We start from the raw sequence: 22,319 nt of genomic DNA, 5'->3' as shown, positions 1-22,319 counted from the left end.
TTGTGTTGCTTCTCTTCATGTTGTTGATGTGTGGAAATTTTTTAGATATTCTGGATACTAATTCCTTTTCAGATAGATGTAAGGTGACAATTTTTCCAGGCTTGCCTCCTTGCCTCTTTCTTTTTTTCAACGGTATCATTGATTAGCAGATGTTTTTAATTTAGGTAACATTCAATTGGTCAGTTTTTCTTATATGGTTAGTGTTGTCTGTGTCTTTTCTAAGTTTTTTTTTTAATTATTTTTTATTTTTTTATCTCAAGGTCTGGAGATATTTTCCCATGTATCTTTATGAAATATTCATGGTTCCAACTTTTATATTTAGGTCTATGGTCCACTGTGAATTAATATTTGCATATAGAATGAGGTAAGGGTCAACCCCATTTATTTTTTTCCCATAGATATGCCCAATTGTTCCTGCAACACTTGTGAAAGGCTTATCTTTTCCTATTGAATTGACATGATGCCCTGGTAAAGATCAATAGGCTATATATGTGTGGATCTATTACTCTATATTATTTTCTATTTCTATGCTCATGCAAATATCACACTATCATGATTAGTATTGCCTTATTGTATGCCTTCAGGTCAGCATAAGTCCTCTAATTTTGTTCTTCTTTCCCAAGATTGGTCTGACTATTCTAGGTGATTTGCATTTTCATATAAATTTTAAAACCAGTTTCTCAATTTCTTTGAAAATTCCTCCTGGGATTTGGATTGTAGGAAATATTTAGACTCTATAATATATAGAGTCTAAAAATGTATGGACTCGGAATCCCTGGGTGGCCCAGCAGTTTGGCGCCTGCCTTTGGCCCAGGGCACGATCCTGGAGACCCCGGATCGAATCCCATGTCAGGCTCCCGGTGCATGGAGCCTGCTTCTCCCTCTGCCTGTGTCTCTGCCTCTCTCTCTCTCTATGTGTGTGACTATCATAAATAAATAAAAATTAAAAAAAATAAAAATAAAAATAAAAATGTATGGACTCTATAAACTCCACAGTTTGTACAGAATAGATATCTTAACAATGCATCTTCCAATCCATAAATATGGTATATCCGTCCATTTTTTCTTTTATTTCTCTTTGCAGTATTTTGTAGATCTCATGGTAAACATCTTGTATATGTTCCAAGGGATCTATATTTTGGTATTTGATTTTTTTTATGGTATTGTAAATGGTATTTTAAACAAATTTAATTTTTCAAATTTCCATTAGAGAATATAGAATTCCGATTTATTTTTGCATATTGGCTTATTATTCCATGATTCTGCCAAACTCATTTAGGACTTCAGCAGCTCTTTTGTAAACTTCGAAGGGCGATTTACACAAAATTATGCCTTCCATCAGAACCAATAGTTTTTATCTCTTCCTTCCCAATCTATTTGCTTTCTATTTTTATTTCTTTACTTATTCTTGTTTCCCATCTTAGGAAAAAAGCAAAGTGTTTCAATATTAATGATGAAATTACCTGCAGGCTTCTTACAAATGTTCTTTATCAGATTAAGAACGTTCCTATTTTTAGTATTCCTAGTGTTATTCATGAAGAAAGCCTGTTGCATTTTGTCAGATGCTTGATCTTATTGCCTTTATCGAGATCATTGTTTTACTTTTCTCATTTATTACACGATGAATTCTTTTGACTGAACAAAAAGAATGAAAATGACTCATTAAACCCTCTCCCTATCAGCCGTGGGTTTCATTCTTCTCTTTTGTTGGAAAGATCCTGCTACAGATCACTCTCAAAATGTACCCCGCATTCTTCCACGGGGTGAAAACTTTGAAACACACGTTCTCCTTTGGCTTCCTTTTCTTAACAGTGTAAAATCTCAGTTCAACACCTCCGCCCCCTCTCTACTATTTTCCAGGAGAGAACCCTTCGCCCACGCAGAAGGCCTCGGCACAGATCTGAGGCTTGAGGGCTTCAGCCGACGGCCTCGTCCTCACTTTGGATGACCTGGGGGAGCCGTCCTGTGTGCTCGATGCCCTTCCCGGGCCTCCGTCCGGTCTGGGGCCGCCCGGGCTCCTCCCCCTTAACCGCAGGTGGTGCCCCTCGGCGGCGGGCGCGCTCCCTCTCCCCGTGACCCCGGTGCAAACCCGTCGGCGGCCTGCAGGGCGCGCAACGAGCAGCCCCGCGCGCCCCGGCGCTCCGGGTCCCCCGCCACCGCCCAGCCCCCGGGAGCTCCCGAAACTCGCCGCGCGAGCCTGGGGCACCGGTGGCCTCGGCGCAAGGGCGACGCGCCGGACTTTCCTCGGCGCCCAGGTGGAGAGTCCGTATCCCCCGCGCGAGGGGGGGCGCCCCAGACCAGGAGCACCCCGGAGGAAAGCCGTGTGTACCCCGGGTCCACGGACACCGCAGCCTGGGAGGATTCCCGCCCCCCAGGCCCCCCCACGGGGAGAAACCCCCGACGACGAGCGTCTCTGATTGGAGCATCCCAGGCCGGGACACGCCCCCTGGCCCCGCGCGCCCCACTTGGAGCCGCGTCCCACCCACAGCCTCCGCGCGCCGCTGCCCGGCGCCCTTTCTTCCTTCTGAGCCTCCTCTGTTCCTTCTGTTTGTTGTTTCCCTTTCCCCAGCCTTCTCGAGTTGCCTTACATCTTTGATCACACGTGGGGCGCCTCTCTTTGCGTCGGGGGCGCACAGGGCTGGGGAGACGGCGGGTCGCAGTTTCTCACCCGCCTTTGGAACGCCTGTCTCCGCTGTCGCGACCCGAGTGAGTGCAGGAGGGACGGCCGCCCCCGCCCCCGCCCCCGCCCCGACCCCGGCCGCGGGGGACTCCCCTCTGAAGGTAAGGAGCGCCCCGGCTGCCAGCCGCACCCCTCCGCGCCCCCTGCGCCGCCAGCCCCGCCGGCCGGGCCAGCCCAGCCAGGGCACGGGGGTTCTGGAAACAAGATCGTTAAGGGTGTGTGCCACTATGTGTAACAGGTCTTCCTCCGCTGATGGGGGGCGGGGGTGCCCCTGGAAAACCCAGACTAGGTTGAAAATATGCGAAGTCACTGGGAGATGGGGTTAATACGTCTAACCTCCTGAACATCAGGGCTCAGCCTACCTGAAGGTGCGCAGAACCCTTACGTTAGCCTACAGTTGGGTGAAATCCTCCAGCACGACGCCTAATTCATAATAAGCGGTCGAATATCTCATTTATTTGATGGAATAGTATACGGAAAAGGAGAAACAGCGGTCGCATGGGGGTACAGAATGGCTCTAAGTGTATCTGTTGTTCACCCTCATGATCCCCAGGCCGACTGGGAGTTGCAGCTAGTGAGGATCATAGGGCATATCACTAGGATGCGAAAGATTCAAATTCAAAGTGCAAAGTATGGTTTCCACTGAATGTGTAACTCTTTTGCACCATCAATACAATCAAAAAAGCATAAATGGAGCTGTCATAAGTAGGGATTTTGTGTACATATATATGTATACATGCAGATATGCATATACATGTATATATAGTTTAAAATATTATTTATATAAGTAGATGTCCAGGTGTCTGCATATATACGCACATATATGTGCGCCCATGCACACATGAATAATTGGTGAGACAGCATCCATTTTTCCAGCTAATATAATTTCAGACCTTAAAACTTGCCCTATAATTCTTTTTTTTTTTTTTTCTAAAAAAGTGAGAAGAGCTAAAATAATCGGTAGCTTTTACAAATTAAGCACTTATCTGGCATGGTATAGAAAACTTTTAGATGCATTATTTTCTCTCAATCCTCCTGTAGGCTGACTGAAGTAGGCACTATCATTATGCTTAATGAAAGGAGGAGAACCAAAGCAGAGAGATGTTTAGTCATTTATCCAAAGGCATCCAGCTTACTAAGTAATAGATCACAGATTCACACCAAAATTTCCCTGATTCCAAAATCTCTACTTTTAATTTGAGGTGCTTCCAGGAGTTAGAACCCCAAGCAAGTTGCTTTGCAGGTTAGGAGACAAACTAATGACTGGGTGATCCCTGTCAGGTATAGACACCTGAGGTTATTGTATTAATTTCACCCTCTTCCCTTGTTCTATTCTTGGGAACCTCAGCAAACACTCCTTTTGGTGCTGTGCAGTGCTGGGATCTCGGGCGCACTTCTCATCCTGAGGACCTTGAGTGGCTTGGGAGGGTGTACATTTGGGAGAAACTGGGTTTATTCAGGTTCTGGGATAATGCGACTGCTAACCAACCCTTCCCCTCCCTGCCAGCACAAAAACACATACAAAGGCTGTGAGCAAGAGGTCTGGGAACAAAAAAAAAAAAAAAAAGAGGTCTGGGAACACGGAAAGACAGGGTCCCAGGGAGTGGGGATGAATCCAGGAGTAATGGGAATGCCGCGTGGTGCAGGTGTGTGGACAAAGGCTGTTTGGGGCACTGGCAGTTGGAGAGCTTCCCTGAGAAGGTGATCAGAGTCAGGTTGTAAGAATTGCAAGGACCCTGCAGTTAGAAGTGGGAAGGGTTCGGGTAGCAGGACTAGCACAGGCGCAGGTGGAGTGGAGGAGGCCTAGGGACGCCACAGAGATCTGTGTGACAAGGACTATGAAATGGGAATGATTCTCCTGGCCTTGCAGATGAAAAGCCTAATTCAACATAAATTCTACTTTCCTTAGAGTGAAAGCATGTGGAAGCATGTGTGTGCGCATGTGCACCTGTGTGTGTTTTATGTCGAAGATCATTTTTTTCCTCTTTGCTTTGGTTGTTTTATCATCTCAATGGCTGAGTTAAACACTTAGGCACCGAACACTGCAGAAGAAGAGTTATTTTACAAATCACTGGTGTTAAGGTTTTCCTCAAGGCAGTTTATCTTAGGAGGTGCTCAATTTTGATTTTCTGGGTAGAGTGATTTCAGTCGAGGAGATCTACATCTATTCCTGTGTGAGTCAGTGTAACGCTCTATAATCTGGGCCAGTTCACTGGTCAAGTCTCAGCTTCCTTCGCAGAAAGAACTCAGCCTCACAACTAAGGAGGCTACCAAGAAGTAGCCTTACAACTATGGGTTTCTGAGAATTAGGTTTTTTTAGAAAATGGTCACTTTTCTCAGGGTAGGGTATATGAACAGGGCAAGTGGGCAAAACCTTCCAGGATGAGATTCAGACACTCTGCAGGACCCTGGACTATAGTCAGAACGGTTGGCTTGCCCTTCGTCACACGATTTTTAGAAGAGAACTTTATCATTTAGGGAAAACTTCATGCCATTCAGTGATTTAGGGGAAGTTTGTGAATGTTCTTTGTGTGTGTGCACATACATATCTATATACATATACATCTGTGTATGTGCACATATACTTAATATGTCTTAAATGGTGAATTATTATTAAATGTGTATTTATGATATATTAAATGTACTTTTAGGTACACAAACAAGTCCGCTAGATTAGTGTCTTCCTACCGTGGTTGCATATTAGAATCGCCAGGAGGATTTTCAGGTGTCTGGGTGAGGACCTAGGTATTGTGATTATTATTTAAGATCCAGGGTAGAATGAGTACCCTAGACTTCACATCAGTTGTTAAAACGTATTTTCCAAGATATCATGCTTTAAGGAGCATTTCAAAGGTAAGATTATGCAGATGTAACAGTGGATCAGATGATCACCTAAGACACCAAACTTTATATATTTAATGAATTTAATGAATTCATCAATTCAGCAAATAATAAACATAAAATAAAGTATGTCAGTTAGTGATGAGTACTATGAATGAAAAAACAAAGCACAGTGGAAGAGGAAAGAGTGGTGTGTGTGTACATGTGTGCAAGCACATACACACACATGCTTGCATACATACACACGCTTGCATGTATTTGCACCTGAGCAATCATGCTGCTAGATTTCCATAGAATGCTTGCAGAGAGCCCTTACATTATAACTATGCTTTCAGCACACTGTAAAGGGAAGATGGGACTTTTTAATTAATTATAGAGAAATAATTAGTAGCTCTTTGAGAAAAAAAATTATTTAGACCTATCTTCATACCAAACAAGAAGATTAATTGTTAATGAATAAAACATTTTAATGTTAAAAAAAGCCCCTAAGCCATAAAAAGGAAGAAAGCATACCTTGAATATACATACACCAGACCACTGAGGGGAAAGGAATGGCCTACATGCAAAAGTAATGGAAAAATCACCAAGAAAAAGCATAGTGGAGTTGACTGCATAAATATGAAGTCTCCCATATGTGAAACAGCAAAAGAGGAATTTGAAGGGTAAATTCAATAAATTGAAAAAAAAAAAAAAACCCCGCTAAGACATCTAAGAATTGGACCAAGGTGTAAAAAAATAGTTCATACACAAGGGAATATAATAGCTAAAAACATATATGCTTAATATTATTTTTTAAAAGATTTTATATATATTTCACAGAGAGAGAGAGAGCATGAGCAGGAGAGGGGCAGAGGGAGAGGGAGATGCAGACTTCCCGCTGAGCGGGGAGCTGGAGGCGGGGCTTCATCCCAGGATCCTGGGATTGTTATTCCAGGATCATGACCTGGCGGAAGGCAGATCCTTAACTGACTGAGCCCCCCAGGCACCCTTATGTTCTGATTTATAGCAATAGAAACGCAGGTTAAAAAACAAACAAACAAACAAAAAACATGAAACACCATTAACCAATTTAAAGAGAGAATTAAAGAATGAGAATGCAGGATGCTTATGTGGGTGTGATAGATGGATATTATCTTGCACAGCTGAGGAGTATGAATTATTACATTTCTAGAATGCAGTTTGGTAGTATGTGTTTATCTCATTTAAAATGTATTCTTTAAAAAAAATAAAAATAAAATGTATTCTTTGATCATAGATTGTATTGCCATTGTCATAACACCAAGAAAGGTAGATAAATAACTAACATTTAAGTGATACTTCTTATGCACCAGATACTTTGCAAAGGTAACTCATGAAACCTTCACATCAGTTCTGGGATGTAGTATTGTTATTCTCTTTCCTAAATAAAGAAACTAAAGAGCAGGGAGGATAAGTGACTTGCCCAGGGTATTCAGCTGGTAAACAATAGGATGAGGATCCAATTCAACCAGTTTGGTGCCAGAGGTCATGCCCCCAAAACTGATCCATACCCTTTGACACAAGAAGATAGTCATGAGGTTATTTTGTAATAAAAATATCTTATAAATTATAATAGTCCCGTATCGGGGGATATATGTAGCAATTAAGGTGATGTTAACGGAGATTTTTGTGACACAGGGGAGTGTTCATTTATTACGTGGAAAATGCAGGATATGAACATTTTGAATATCTGAATTATTTGAAAGTCATATAGAAAAAGTACAAGGCAACATGTTAAAGTATTATGCATATTGAGATCATTTTCTTCTTTTCAATCTTTATTTTATAATGGCATCATATATTGGGCACATAATACTTTGGAAATAAAAAAAATTGGAAGAAAGAAAGGAAGAAAGAGAGAAGGAAGGAAGGAGGAAAGAGAAAAATTGAAAAATTATGGACTGGCAAAAAAATCAATAACAAACATAATACTAAAAAAACCCCAAATGTCCTTCATGCAAGAAATTTAATATTTATATTCTCCTATGTATATCTTATTAATACTTACTAGGATATCTGTGACATTTCCCAGAATAGCTTTTCTTTCGAAAATGAGTTCCATTATTTAATAACTTAATCTTTTAAATCCACAATAAGTACATTATAATTTATATACATACACACAGAGCAGCCCAAATATCAGCTACTTTGTATACTGGGATCTTAACATGTTTCATATTGAAATTCAGAGTTAACTCATCAGAATGCTGGATTATTTCATAGTAAATTTATTTCTCAGTAGACCTTGAAAATTAACAAAAGCCAAAACCAAGAAAAAACAGCAGTGCCCTTTATGAGGCTGTGTCAGTCTTAACCAGAGGAAACACTTTTCATTCTATTTGAGGTAAGAGAATAGATAGTTAATAATAAATGTATGTAATATGTGTGGGTGGGGGATTGATTTCAAGCCACATAACCATAGAAATATTCTAATTTGAATAGTTGGTACTTTCCATACATTCTTAACTCTTTTGTCTTTACATTATTATTATCTATTGGAAATTACAGCAGATGCTTTGTGATGTTATTCATAAAGATTGATGTAAGTGGTTTGATGGTTTTGCTGTTAAACTTCATCCAGGATTTGAACATTAACAGCCATTTTTTTTAAGTATGGGAGGTGAGTGGCAATTGGTAAGAGAATTATTTGGGACGGAGAAACTACCATGCATCCAGAAAGCCTTCATTGCTTTGGCTGATCTAATTACTCAACAATTTTGGTGATAAGCCTTCTTACTAATTTCCATTTTGGTAATGAGCAGATAGGATCTGACACTTTTAAGTAACTTGCCTAAGGTTGCAGAGCTAGTCAGGGCTCCAGATGGAATGCCAGCCCAGGGTTGTGTGCCCCAGAAAGCGAGCTCTTTCATCACGCTGTGCTTCCTCCACCCAGTGGAGCTCAGTGTGTGTTATGCAGGGAGCATGGGATTGCTTCTGAAATATTCATACTCAGTGTAAGAGTCCCACTGCCCCCTTCCCTTGTTCTACTCTCTAAATTTGTAATTCACGGGACAAATGATGGGTTGGAGTAAGGACTTAAATTCAATACAGATCTGAGTTGACGGCGTCCATGTAGATTAGACATTTGGAGTGTAGGGAATTTCTGCTTCGTCTCTCTGTTTCCTAAAATAAACACATGTGGGTGTATGTGTGTAAATACACACACACACACACACACACACACACATCCATACATCTATTCCCCTGTAACAAGTGTTAGTGCTTACTATGTGCTAGGCATTGGTCTGGACTCTTATGATACAGTAATGAACAAAGTAGATAGTTTCTAGCTCATGAAGAACTTTGTTCTGAAGAAGGAAGATGGATATTTATTTATTTAAGACTTCATTTATTTATTTGAGAGACTGAGAGAGAGAGAGACAGAGTGAGAGAGAGGGAGCACAAGCTGGGGGAGGGGCAGATTCCTTGCTGAGCAGGGAGCCTGATGTAGGGCTCTGATCCCAGGCCCCTGGGATCATGACCTGAGCTATAAAGGCAGATACTTAACTGACTGAGCCACATAGGCACCTGAAGGTGGGTCTTTAAAAAGTCAAGTGATAAATGAAGATCATGATGAGCATTCTGGTGTGATGAGAGAAAAAGGAGCACACACAGACACAAACACACCCCTATTTGGGCACACCTGCCATACATGTCTTGGTAAATTACAGACTGTCTATTGATAGACCAGTAGGTTCTCTGGAAATACTTTTGTCTTCAACTTTGATCTTTGAGGTAAGATTTAGTAGACCAGGCTCGAAATACAGCAGACTCTCTTGTATCAGAAAATTGCGCTAGTTGGAAATTTTCTGGATGCTGAAATTCATTACCTTGAAGTTTTATGAATTCTGTGTAGCTGAAAGTTCTGAGAATACTTGATGACTATATTAAAGGATGTGAAAACTTCCTGCACTGATTTCTTTTTAAAGTCTGTGTGCCAGAAGATTTTTAAAAATTCTCCTTCATGACACAGGTGTGCTTTTGTTTGCAAGTTTGGGCTGAACCTGTCTTATTCCATTTTCCAGAGAAAGCATTGGAGGCAGAATCCTAAATATGCATCATATAGAACTACTCTTGACACTTTTGGCGCTTATGTTTACAAGAACCTTAGGTAAGTAATTATAGTCATTCACAAGCATACTTAATTGGTAGTCTAGAGGGAATATGAAGGTTTCACTTTTTTTATGTGGAGGTGTCTACTGAAGATGCTGAATTTATTAAAATTAGTGGTTTTGAATTTTATTTTGAAAGTTACCACCCATTTGGTGTCCCTGGCATAGAGAAAAAAACGTTCATAGAAATGATATCAAATAAGAATTATATGGAACTACTGAAAAAGAAAACATTTAGCCCTCTGAGTTTATGTAGAGAGAGCAGGATTGTATCTGGAAACAAATTACATTTGTCAGAGATGAAAATCTGCTTTATGTTATTTAAAACTGAAAAGTTCACAGCCATCGTTATTATTGATTTTTAGAAAGTTTTACACGCATTATTTTTCTCCAAACATGAAGGCCAAGAGTGATCTCATTATTTAGGTACTGAAGACAGTGAGTGGGAATACCTTGCAGGGCTGGGGGGAAATATTCAAGTTAGAAGGACTACATAAGAAAGACTGCATAGACCGGAGAAAACACGTAGGCTTCATATCAGGTGGCAAGTACTAGTTTTAACTGAGCGGTGATGGCTTGGAGACTTTTATCAAGAAGGATTCTGTGGCTTTATAGGATCCTTTGGAGAAGAGATGCATGACTGAATAGCAAGGTTCTCTTTATGCTTTGGAGGAGCAGGTGGGAACAGAAATATTAATCTGCCTTGATCTGTTATCTAGGAAAGGGTAACACATGAGCCCATATCTCTACTTTGAAAATTACTGCTGAAGAGATAGGGAATTTAAGTGAGTGATACTTTCAAATAATTCCAGTCCAATATTTACTGAAGTGGGTCCATGTTTGTTGGAATGCAGACAATGCAATACTACCCAGATGTTAAAGGAAGGAGATAGATCTGCTGCTTTTGATATGGAATAATCTGTTAGAAACTGCTGGGTGAAAAGCAAGGTGCAGGAAAGGGTGCATCATGGGTGCCTTGCTCTATAGACATACACTAATAACCTTGCTCCCAAGTTACAATGAACTATGTTTCAGGCTGGAAAATAGCCATGCAATCCATTCTAAAGGGTTACTAAGGTCCCAGCAATTTGTCCTTTCAGGAATCGGAAGAGTACCTTTTATAAAGGGTTCGCTCTAGGCAAATATGACAATATTCTACATGAGGATTCATTTAACCTAGTAGAAGCTGAAAGACAATATCCTATTTATTGTCCAAACTCAAGGCAATTTCAAAGACAGACATCATTTCAAAGGGTCTAGGTTGTTGACCTTGCTGGATTCTTACTCTCTGTTCCTGTAAGAATGGGAGTACCTGTTCTGGGCAGCCCGTATACCTTGAATTCCACTCTTTTTTTTTTTTTTTTCAATCAAAACTCATTTCCTTTTTTTTTAAAGATTTTATTTATTTATTCATGAGAGACAGAGAGAGAGAGAGAGAGAGAGGGAGAGAAAAGCAGAGACACAGGCAGAGGGAGAAGCAAGCTCCATGTGAGGAGCCCGACACAGAACTCGACCCCAGGTCTCCAGGATCAGGCCCGGGGCTGAGGGCGACGCTAAACCGCTGAGCCACCCAGGCTGCCCTCAAAACTCATTTCTTTTTCTTGTTTTTTTTTCTCAAAACTCATTTCTAATCAACAACACCTGTAGTGTTAAGCATAAGATTAGGTAGCTGATGAAACCACTAACGGCCAGGGAGGTGTGAACGGAGTATGGTCAGTAATATTGTAATAACATGTGGTGACTACATTTATCATGGTGAGCACTGAGTAATGTATAGAATTGTTGATCTCCAACCATCTACCCCTGGCGAGTATGTAATCCAGGTTAGGTTTCAGCAAATGATAAGTACTCCCCAAAAGAAATGGTGAATGTGTCTATCACAACAAAGACACAGATATTTATGGAAGTGTTTTTTTTAAAGGTAGGCTGAAACATAGAAAGAACACATATATTCAACAACAACAGAATGGATAAATTGTCAAATATGACAACTATAAAAACTATGAGAAAAAGAACAAATCACTGCTTCTTGCAGCAACATGGATGCCTATCCAAGACATGATGGAGTAGGAAAGAATCCAGACACAGAAGAGCACATACTGTAGGATTTGTGTACTTTGTCTTATGTATAGTATATCTCTGAAACAGGAAAATAAATTGTTGTTGACATACCATCCTTTCGGATGTCAATTAAAACTGACACCAACACTTACACATGTATCACAACTTCTGTGTTAAAGTACTGAAATGTAAAATGGAGTTTCTATAACAACCAGCAAACACAAGGCTGATATTCATTAACACTTGTACTTTGAGGTAGATTTGACATCCCATGTATTCAAAGAATTCTTCTATCATTTGAGCCACTTCCTTTTTACATTGTGGTTAACAGCATTGGTTTAAACTAGACAGTTGTTTTGAGAAATAGACCCTAACTATAAAGAAGGCATTTTCTTCATGCCCTCAGAGAAATACTCTACTTAATTTAAGATTCTCATTCTCAAAATTCAGTTAAAGGGTACTGTTTGTGGGGATGCAAATTAGTGCAGCCACTGCGAAAAACAGTGTGGAGGTTCCTCAAAAAATAACAAATAGAAACACCATGCAATTCAGTGATTTCACTATTGGGTATTTATACAAAGAAAACAAAAACACTGATTTGAAAACGTACATGCACCCCTAGGTTTATTGCAGCATTGTTTACAATGGTCAAGATAGGGAAGCAACCCAAGTGTCCACCGATAGATGAATGGATAAAGAAGATGTGGTGTATATACATACATGCAATAAAATATTCCTCAACCACAAAAAAGAATGAGATCTTGCCATTCGTGACAACGTGGATGTACCTAAAGGGTCTTATGCTGAATAAAATAAGTGAGAAATACAAATATCATATAATTTTGCTTATACATGGAATCTTAAAAACAAAACAAATGAATAAACAAACAAACGCAGACTCTTAAATACAGAGAACAAATAGGTTGCTGCCAGAGGGAAGGTGGGTGGGGGGCATGAATGAAGTATATAAAGAGGAGTAAGAGTGTAAACTTCCAGTTATAAATAAGTCACAGGGATGAGAAATACGCATAGGTCAAAATATGGTCAAAGTATGGTCAAAAATATTGTAATAACATTATATGGTGAGCACTGAGTAATGTATAGAACTGTTGATCAATATGTTGTGTACCTGAAACTAATATACCATTGTGTGTTAATTATACTTCAATAAAAGGCCAAGCTGAAGCCACCAAAGAATAGGATATGGAAAGGGTCCATGAGTGCTGATGTTGAACTATCAGATATTCAGAGGGAGGGGAATGATGATCCTGTTAGCTGAAAGGAGCAGATAAATTTCCAAAGTCAGAGCATCTGGGTTGATGGAGAAAGAGGGAAGGAGTGAGGGAGGGAGAGAGCGAGCCTGCAAGAGCACTCAAGGAGGGAAGGAACAGATACCCAGGTTTGGAGTGATATTGTATTAATCAATTCTTGATGATCCACATGGTAACCCAGAGAGATCATGAACTCACACACACTCTAAGCTACATGGGAGTACCTTAACCAACCCCCTGCCTGCCCAGGGAATGGTCAGGTAAACTGACTGAGAGCAGGAGAAGTGACACTTCCGGTGAGACAGATGAGGAACCCTGAGGCCTCTAGATTTCTTGTTTTCATTTCCACGGAGATTTCCCCAGCTAGAGATGTTTTGGGGTAGGTGTGGCACCACAGTGACGTCTGTGGCCTTCCTTAAGAGGAAGTTGTAATGTATAACATTTTCTTTGAAAAGATTTCACTACATTTCTCTGTCTTCTAGCTATGGTAGGTTAAGTTTTGGTACTGTCTGTTTGGGAAAAGCTGTTGGAAATTTTGTCTACATTTATGTCCTGAGAGTGTCCTCATGTTGGTAAAAGTATTGACCCTGAAATAAGAGAACTCACAGGATTGGGACACTGAGATTGCTCAGGACTTTCTTACCAAGCTGGCTTATTCACCTAATGCATTAGGAAAGAAAAAGTTTACACTTGTCATTCTGCTTTTTTTTTTTAATTTTATTTTATTTTACTCTGCTAATTTTATGAAGAAACTTGTACTTCACGTTTTAACATCACTGCGGTCAGAGGCGAACCTTTCTATCTGAAATATTGCCCATCAGCATCTGAGCACAAGAATGAAGCAACCGCCATAAAATGGTACAAGAGCAATGAATCACATGGGCGCATTGAGCTAAATTCAAGGAATTCACCCAGAATTACTCTGCACGATTATATTTTGGAGTTTTGGCCAGCTGAGTTGGAGGACAGTGGATCTTACTTTTTCCAAATGGGGTGAGTATAGCTTCTCTTGTGTTAGTATATTTCATAGAACTCTTGGAATGAGTTCAGCAAATCAGATATACAACAATCTGAAAGGATAATCCATGTATTTACTCTCCCCTACCCTTCCTCCAACATGCATAAAGCCTTCATCATTGACAAATTAAATTAAATAGTTGCCCTTGTGTTTATCTTCTTAGTGATCTTAACAAAGGATTACCTTAATTTCTTTTAGGGGATCCTTACCAAAGATAAGTGGGTACCAAATGAAAGTCATTTTACAATTCAGCTGCTCCCATTGTATAGAGTTGCTGGGCAAATGGAATAGGTGAAGGCTCCATAGTGAAGCCTTCAGGGTGTGGTGAAAGGGGGCAACCTCAGCTTCCCTGGGTGGTATCCTCAGGCTGGGGAGAGAGGTCAGAATTGGTACTGACACATCCTAGTCCAGTTTTCCAGGGTTTGTAGAGTATCAGGGGGTAGTGTGAGTGAAGGGTGCGTGGGTTTAACAGCCAGTCACAGACCTACAGACAGGGCCAGCAAGAGAGGGGAACACAGAAGAGCTTTGCACCGCCTTCCCAGGACATACCCCTATAGCCTCTGCCAAGACACTCATAATCAAGAGTCATAAGTTCTATGAAATGAGAGAAACTAACTGAATGTTTCAGTGATTGTCACTGAACTAAGTTCTCTTTATACTTTATTTGGTAAGCTGGGAAGGAGTAACTGGGACAGGCGATGTTCTATGTAATGGCTTATTAGGCTTGATGACATGGTGTTGATCTGGCACATTTGTGGCATTGTGTAGTACTTGCATATATATATGAGTATGTGTGTATTTTTATAGAGATCTGAGACTGGCTGACCTGTGGAAGATAGCTCAGGGCCAGGTGAGTGAGTGATGGTGGTGTGCTATCAGATGTAGTAGATTTCTGGGGTGGGTCCTGATCATTATCAATAGTGCTATTGAAAGCAGAGGGAGATAGCGCAGTGAAACCTTGTTATCACTCCTGTGGTTTTGCACAAAATGAGGTCATTTTGGTTTGTTTTTATACATAGGAACTCCTAGGAGTCAGAAAGAAATTCAAGAACTCTTTTTCATTGTTTGTTTTGACCAGTGAATTTTATGTGTTCATTTAAGAGAGATAATTCTAGAAATGGGTCACAGCTAGGTCTTTCCACACTAATGTAGAATGAATACTCACCAATGGGGTAAAAAAAAAAATCTCCGCAATCTGGATTGAATAAAGGCACAATTTAAATGAAGAAAGCAGGGGCGCTTAGGTGGCTCAGTGGTTGAGCATCTGCCTTTGACTCAGGTTGTGATCCTCGGGTCCTGGAATTGAGTCCCACATTGAGTTCCCCGGGGGAGCCTGCTTCTCCCTCTGCCTATATCTCTGCCTCTTCCTGTGTCTCTCATGAATAAAAAAATACAATCTTTAAAAAGAAAGAAAAAGAAAGGAAAGAAAGAAAGAAAGAAAGAAAGAAAGAAAGAAAGAAAGAAAGAAAGAAGAAAGAAAGAGAAAGAAAGAAAAGGAAAAGAAAGAACCCTAGACGGGGCAGGAAGAGCACACTGAGAGGAAGAGCCAGCTATCCAAAAATGTCACTTGGAGACAGGTAGGGACTGTCTAATGTCTAAGGCATTAACTGTCTCCCTGTTATGGAAGGTGGAGAACACAGCCTGGATTAGGAAGGAAAAGTGGAAGCATCAAATAGAGACAGGCTGTCAGAGAGGTATGGAGAATCAGGAAGAGGAGCCCAGAGGGCAGGAGAAACAAGGTGGCTCAGTGGCTATGGTGATGAACTTTGAAGGGTCTTGGAGGCTGATGAATAACGAATAACACGAGACTAAAGTGATGTAATGAGAAGCGGCCTTGAGGTGGTTTTGAAAATTAATGGGTGGGGTATTAGGGGGTGGGAGTACAGTGCCTGGGTGGCTCAGTTGGTGAAGTGTCTGCCTTTGGCTCAGATCATAATCCTCCCTGCTCAGTGGGGTGTCTGCTTCTTCCTCTCCCTCTGCTCCTTCCTCTGCTCATGCTATTTCTCTTGTTCACTCTGTCTCAAATAAATAAATAAAATCTTTTAAAAGATAAAAAAGAAAAATCAATGGGAACCTATACAGGTTGTTTTGGACACCTAGGGGTGCTAAAGATGGGGATTTTTTTTTTTCAAATTCGGTGCACTGGTGAAGAGTATCCTGTTTCCCTCAGAGGAGTGTGTATGTGTGTGTGTACATGTGTGCATGTGTGCACAGATTTAGGTGAGTGAGCCTCTGTAATTTCATGTGGAATCCATTGAAGACCAGACTCCACTCCTGTAATCCCTCCATTAGAACGATAATCCTTTCATTTTTCAGGACTCCTCTGCTAATAATCAAAGGCCTCTGGAGACATGCTTGTATCCTGAAGTCAGATCAAATTTAAGAAGGAAATCCACCAAGAAGGGAGGAGATGCAGGAGAGAGGGGGTTTTCTATGATAGATGGGAGGGGAGGGCATGGAGATAGAGAGAAAAGTGCATGCAGAACTCTCAGGATCATGTACCAACTTGACAAGCAGCAGGATTGACTTGGTAAGGGGTCTCCCAAGAATGAGCTAGAGCTTTTCAAATCCCTTCTTGTGTGGCAGGAGTGGCTTGTGTAACCAGGAATGGATGGCCTTGTAGGAGAGGAGGCACGGTCACTGCTTTGGGTCAGTTGCCTCAGCTTCACACTGGCCTTCCAGCTCCTTGAGCAAGGACAGTGCCCACCTGTTTATCAGCATTCCCAGTGCGGTGGCAGGGACACAGAGGCATTCTGCTACGGTGCTCACCGAGTGTTAGGAACTGGGGATTGCAGATGTAGACAACAGTATGGCCTGATAGGATGGAAATATGCATGTGCTCTCTTCCTCATAAGTGACAGGACAGAAGGATCTAGAAATATATCTCTGTCCAGCCCAGAGGGGCTGAAGTCGGGAAAACATTAGATACACATGAGAAGAGGATGATGCCAATGGGATTCTGAATCCCTTCCAAAGGGCCGGTAGCTGTATTATGTTCCACGGCCATTGACTTACCTACCTTTCATCTTTAGGACAAGCTTGTCAAGGCACCCACCACTTCCTGCCCAGCCCTGACCAGTCTTGTATGAATACACCCCCGAGGGAGGGGCCAGACTCACATCGACCCTGAAAGCATAGTATTGGGCAGTACAGTATGGGAACTTGGGCGAGGTACTTAGCTTTATGTGACGATTATCTTAATTACCTCACATAAGAGAAATCGCCATCCCCATTGCACACACACGTGCAATTCCTGGAGCTCAGTAAATGCTAGTCTTCCTTCCACACTGTAGACCTGGAGGGGGACTGCAAGAGCCTGGGGTGGGTGGGTACAAATGTGTCAGACACAAAGGACAACCTAACACATGGCTGTTGTATTTAGTATATGGATCCATATATTGCATGTGCTGCTTAAACAAACATCAGGTTGCAAACATTTCCTTGCTTAGAAGTTCCTTTTTAAAAACTGTGTTAAAGTTGTTTCGTCTTGCAGACTACTAATTTATAATCAGAAGGAACAACATCAAGACCTATTCAAACTAATGTTAGCTCAGTAAGGCACGTAAAGTGCTAATATAGCTATGCAGCCACTCCACACTTGGCTTTACTCAACAGTAATAGAAGAGAAGAGGATTGGAAGAAACTGCTTAGAGAAATATAAAAACCCAATGCATATATACAAACTTCCAGAAAACAAGTTCAGGAGTTTGTGGACTTCAAAAACCTGCTGCTGCTGTCCCATCCTGGGTTAAGAATCTTTGAACTTGTCTATCTCCAAAGATCATTGAAGTTTTCAATGATCCAGACAATGTCCAGACACCCATAATATATGGTCAGCAGTGGGTTTTGTGTGTGTGTGCGCGCGCGCGTGTGCGCGCACGTAGAACTGCTCAGGTTTTTCTCTTTCACTGCCCCTTACCATTGTCCCATGACAATTGTTAAATACTTGCTGCAACTGAAGCAAAACGGGGCAGAGCAGGGTCTGGGCATCAGTGAATGAGTCTCTTATTTATAGACAAATAAGGAAAGATTTTCACTGGATTGGTTACTAAAAGGTGGTATTTGCAAAGTCTGTACTAATTATAAAATATCTTTAAATCTTTATTTCATAGAAATGATACCCGTGAATGGAAATTAAATGTCATTGCAAGAAGGAAATACAGCTGTTTTGCTGAAAAACAACTAATTAGTAAAATTGTGGAAGTTCAAAAATCTTTGCATATAAACTGTGAACATACATACTATCAAAAACTGTCCAATAGAACATCACTGTATAAGGTAATGCTTTTAAAATATTTTAATGGGCACCTGAGTGGCTCAGTTGGTTAAGTGTCTGACTCTTGATTTCAGCTTAGACCATGATCCCAGGGTCCAGGGATTGAGCCCCGTGTCGGGCTCTGAGCACAGCAGGGAGTTGGCTTCAGATTCTCTCTCTCCCTCTGCCCCTCCCCTCTTTCTTTCTCAAAAATAAGTAAACGAATCTTTAAGAAATACGTTAACTTAAGACTTGAGGAAAAAAAAGACAAAAATCCAAAATGAGGATCTGCTGGCGGAGGAGTATTTTTGTCTTGTCATGTGCGAGCTGCATGAGCCCCCCCCCCCCCCCCCCCACACACACACAGCTCAGCTGGCCTGTCTAAGCAAAGTGCCCTGGCAGGGCAGCTGAAATGAGTTCCTGCTCCAAATTTAATGTTCAATAAAAGATAACAGCTTCCTCTTCCTTGCCCCCCCTTTATTTTCCTTCTCTTTTGATAAATTAATTTTTAGGAATGCTAGCCTAAGGATTTTCATTTTCTTCTGCCACATATATTTAAAAAATTAAATTCTATTATATATACTTTTTCCCTAATCACGCAATTCCTTTTATAAAAATGGAAGATGCAAAAATGAGCAATGAAGATAGTAGAGCTCACTCAGAATTCCACCAGCCAGAGACTTTGGGGTTTGTGTGTGTGCGTGTAAACATTTGCTTTTAAAAAGTGGTATTTAAGCTTTTTAAAAATAAAAAGTGGTATTTTTAGTGGCTTGTAGTTTTCCTCTATCCACTAAAAATTATATTGTGATTATTCCCCTACATCTTTAAACACTCTTACAAACGTGGGCTTCCATTGTGTATTACACTTGTGTCTAACTAATCCTCTGGTTTGGGGTATTTGTTAGTTTCCTTGTTTCCACTATTATTTATAAGGCTAAAATAAATATCATTCCCATAAGTCTTAGGGTGTATGTATGATTTTATTCTTCAATCATATCCCTACAAGTAGAATTATTGTATCAAAGGCTATGAGCAGATTTATGGCTTTTGCTCCACATTATTAAACTCCTCTCTGGAATATTACTCAGCTATTAGAAATGACAAATACCCACCATTTGCTTCAACGTGGATGGAACTGGAGGGTATTATGCTGAGTGAAGTAAGTCAGTCGGAGAAGGACAAACATTATATGTTCTCATTCATTTGGGGAATATAAATAATAGTGAAAGGGAATAGAAGGGAAGGGAGAAGAAATGTGTGGGAAATATCAGAAAGGGAGACAGAACGTAAAGACTGCTAACTCTGGGAAACAAACTAGGGGTGGTAGAAGGGGAGAAGGGCGGGGGGTGGGAGTGAATGGGTGACGGGCACTGGGGGTTATTCTGTATGTTAGTAAATTGAACACCAATAAAAAATAAATTAAAAAAAAAAACTCCTCTCTCGGGAACTACACTAGTTCTAAACCATCTTTTCAACCACCACCACATACACTGAGAAGTCATACTGTTAGAACATTTATGAATTTGACATGCAAAATTTCTGTAATTTTTAGTAGCTTTTCCCCATTTCTTTTCTTAATAATAAATTGAACATTTTTATATATCAATTGCACCTTAGTATTACTTCTTTTGTGGATGATCTATTTTCTTCAGCTGGCATACCTTTTACTTGAATTGTTTTTTTTTAATTTTTATTTATTTATGATAGTCACACACAGAGAGAGAGAGAGAGAGAGAGAGGCAGAGACACAGGCAGAGGGAGAAGCAGGCAGAGGGAGAAGCAGGCTCCATGCACCAGGAGCCCGATGTGGGATTTGATCCCGGGTCCCCAGGATCACGCCCTGGGCCAAAGGCAGGCACCAAACCACTGCGCCACCCAGGGATCCCCTTTTACTTGAATTGTAAGAGCTCTTTTAGACAACACTATAGAGATTATATATATATACACATTCACATATGTATTATATATAACCTTACAGTATACACATATATAATATATACACATGCATAGTATTCATACATGCAGATGCACAATACAAATTATATTATTTCTATAGAAGAACAAACCTGAAAAATGTGACTCTGTTACATAAATTTTAAAGATCTTTATGGGAAAGTGATCCTGACAGAAGCCTTTCAGAAAGTTGAAGCTACAGATGATTTCCTAGAAACCTTTGTTTGCATATTTTGCTTTACCACTGTTGTGATTTTTCAGGGAAAGCTCTTATCCAAATGTTTTCTAAATGTCTAAGTCAGTCTAGTTGACTTGATTCTATTTCCTGTCATGTGTAAATATTTTAGAGTAATATAAATTTGTGAGGTTCAGTGTACTAGATTTCAAGAAGTCTCAACATGAGGATACTTAAACTTAGAAAATAGATCTATTGAGGATGTTTCCAGCTCTATGGTTAACCACAGGGTTCAGCATTCTCAGCCTAATTACAGATCATTGCCTGAAGGGAGGAGAGCAAGGAAGCTAAATCAACTGATTGGAAATAAAAATGAAGTCTTTGATATTTTAATGTGCCTTGGAAAAAACAGTTTGGGTTCAAAAATTTGACATATAAAGAAACAATTTACTGAGGTGAGGGATATATGTGAGTGCTTCACCAAACCATGCTAAGTACCCTCTGGGTCTAGCCCCAGTTGCTGCCAGCTTTAGCACCTTCAAGAGAAATCTGTGAGTGGTACATTCTCCTTGTTCAGTGTTTGTGGGAACAGTGTCACATAGTCAGGGTTAGCAATTTAGCTTCCATTTTCTGTATCTGGATTTTAGATTGCTTTAGAACCTCTTCTGTGGGTGACTGGAGGCTAGATTGAAGAAGGTGGCTTTTTTTGCTATTATTCATTCCTGTGACCCATATGGAAATTTGTGATGAAGAGACACGTTTGTGTGTGCCTATGGATTTGAATGTCCTGATACATTTGTGATCAGTCCATCAGTCCATTGTCTTCTGGTGGAAGACATCAAGGGGGTGGGTGGTCTGCTAGGTACTTGGGTCTCTGAATGATTCTGCTCCCACCTCCACTACCCACCCCCAGGATGGGTAGTCCTGAGTATATGAAATTAGATGCAGTGCTAAGTCACTGGGACATCACCTTGGAAATTGCTAGTTTTCATTGTTTCCCTTTTTCGATAAAAATCTTAACAATTTTTGAATCAATATAATGTGGTACTGCTTTTACTTAAAATATTTTAACTTTATTTTTTTTTTTGTACAAAACAGAACTGTGAAAAGATAGAGAACAATAAAAACCCAGCTTTACAGAAGAATGCAGAATTTAATGATCAGGGATATTATACCTGTGTGTTTTTCATTCATCATAATGGAAAACTATTTAATGTCACCAAAACCTTCAATGTAACAGTAGTTGGAGGTAAGAGAAATTTTAGAATCAGAAAGAAACAAATGTGTCTTTGTAAAATGGAATTTTTTTTTGTAATGTAGCACAGGAATCTAGAGGCAACTTACTTGGAGTTGTGACCACATCGCTAAGTCAAATATAAGGGTCAAGTCATTTGGGCATCATGCACCACACTGGAAGGATTTTTTTTCCGGGAGGGGTAGTAAATGACCTTTATGAAGGTGAGCCTCCCATGAGTCAGCACTCTTATTTCATGTTTGAGTAATTTGTGGAATTTCTTGTTGCTTAGTTATACTTTCACTCAACAGATATTTGTCAAGGGTGTTTATATTCAAAGAACTGTACTAAGCATCAGGGAAATAGGAAATGAAGTAAATAATATACAATTCTCGAGGAACTTGATTATAAGGCAGGAGAAGTAATAAGCTACACAGGAATACCCTAGTATATGAAACTGGATTCATCTGTGGGGTGTGAGGGTACAGAGAGAGTCCAGGAGACTGAGCTAAGTTTAAAGGTTGAACATGACAGATGGGCAGGATGACATGCTGGGGACAGGGTCTCTGGGTTTTCAATGATGTACTGCAAGTTTTAGTAGATGGCATACTGTCTCAAAGGTGTCCTTTTACACCACCTCTTCCCAGGGCTCCCACTGACGTTCCTGAGGGGGGAAGAAGGATGGATCCAGAGAAAGATAA

General features: G+C 40.5%; 1 protein-coding gene across 3 annotated transcripts in view; it reads left to right on the top strand.

Annotated features, from left to right (window-relative positions):
* Positions 1 to 2,125: 2,125 nt before the first annotated feature.
* IL18R1 (interleukin 18 receptor 1) overlaps positions 2,126 to 22,319 on the top strand; it is a 39,540-nt gene continuing 19,346 nt past the window's right edge. Inside the window, exons 1-5 of one of the 3 annotated variants that reach the window (XM_072844416.1) lie at positions 2,126 to 2,781; positions 9,565 to 9,650; positions 13,733 to 13,976; positions 18,114 to 18,279; positions 21,483 to 21,633. In XM_072844416.1, coding sequence (XP_072700517.1) covers positions 9,593 to 9,650; positions 13,733 to 13,976; positions 18,114 to 18,279; positions 21,483 to 21,633 — 619 coding nt within the window. In that variant the 5' untranslated portion in view covers positions 2,126 to 2,781; positions 9,565 to 9,592. Of the gene's footprint in view, positions 2,782 to 7,776; positions 7,884 to 9,564; positions 9,651 to 13,732; positions 13,977 to 18,113; positions 18,280 to 21,482; positions 21,634 to 22,319 lie in introns of those variants that run through there. The other 2 variants (XM_072844414.1, XM_072844415.1) reach the window with 2 other exon arrangements.

This window comes from Canis lupus, chromosome 11, assembly GCF_048164855.1.
Source record: "Canis lupus baileyi chromosome 11, mCanLup2.hap1, whole genome shotgun sequence".
Taxonomy (NCBI): Eukaryota; Metazoa; Chordata; class Mammalia; order Carnivora; family Canidae; genus Canis; species Canis lupus.
Note: the sequence above shows the minus strand (reverse complement) of the source record. Positions and strands in the feature narration are given on the sequence as shown.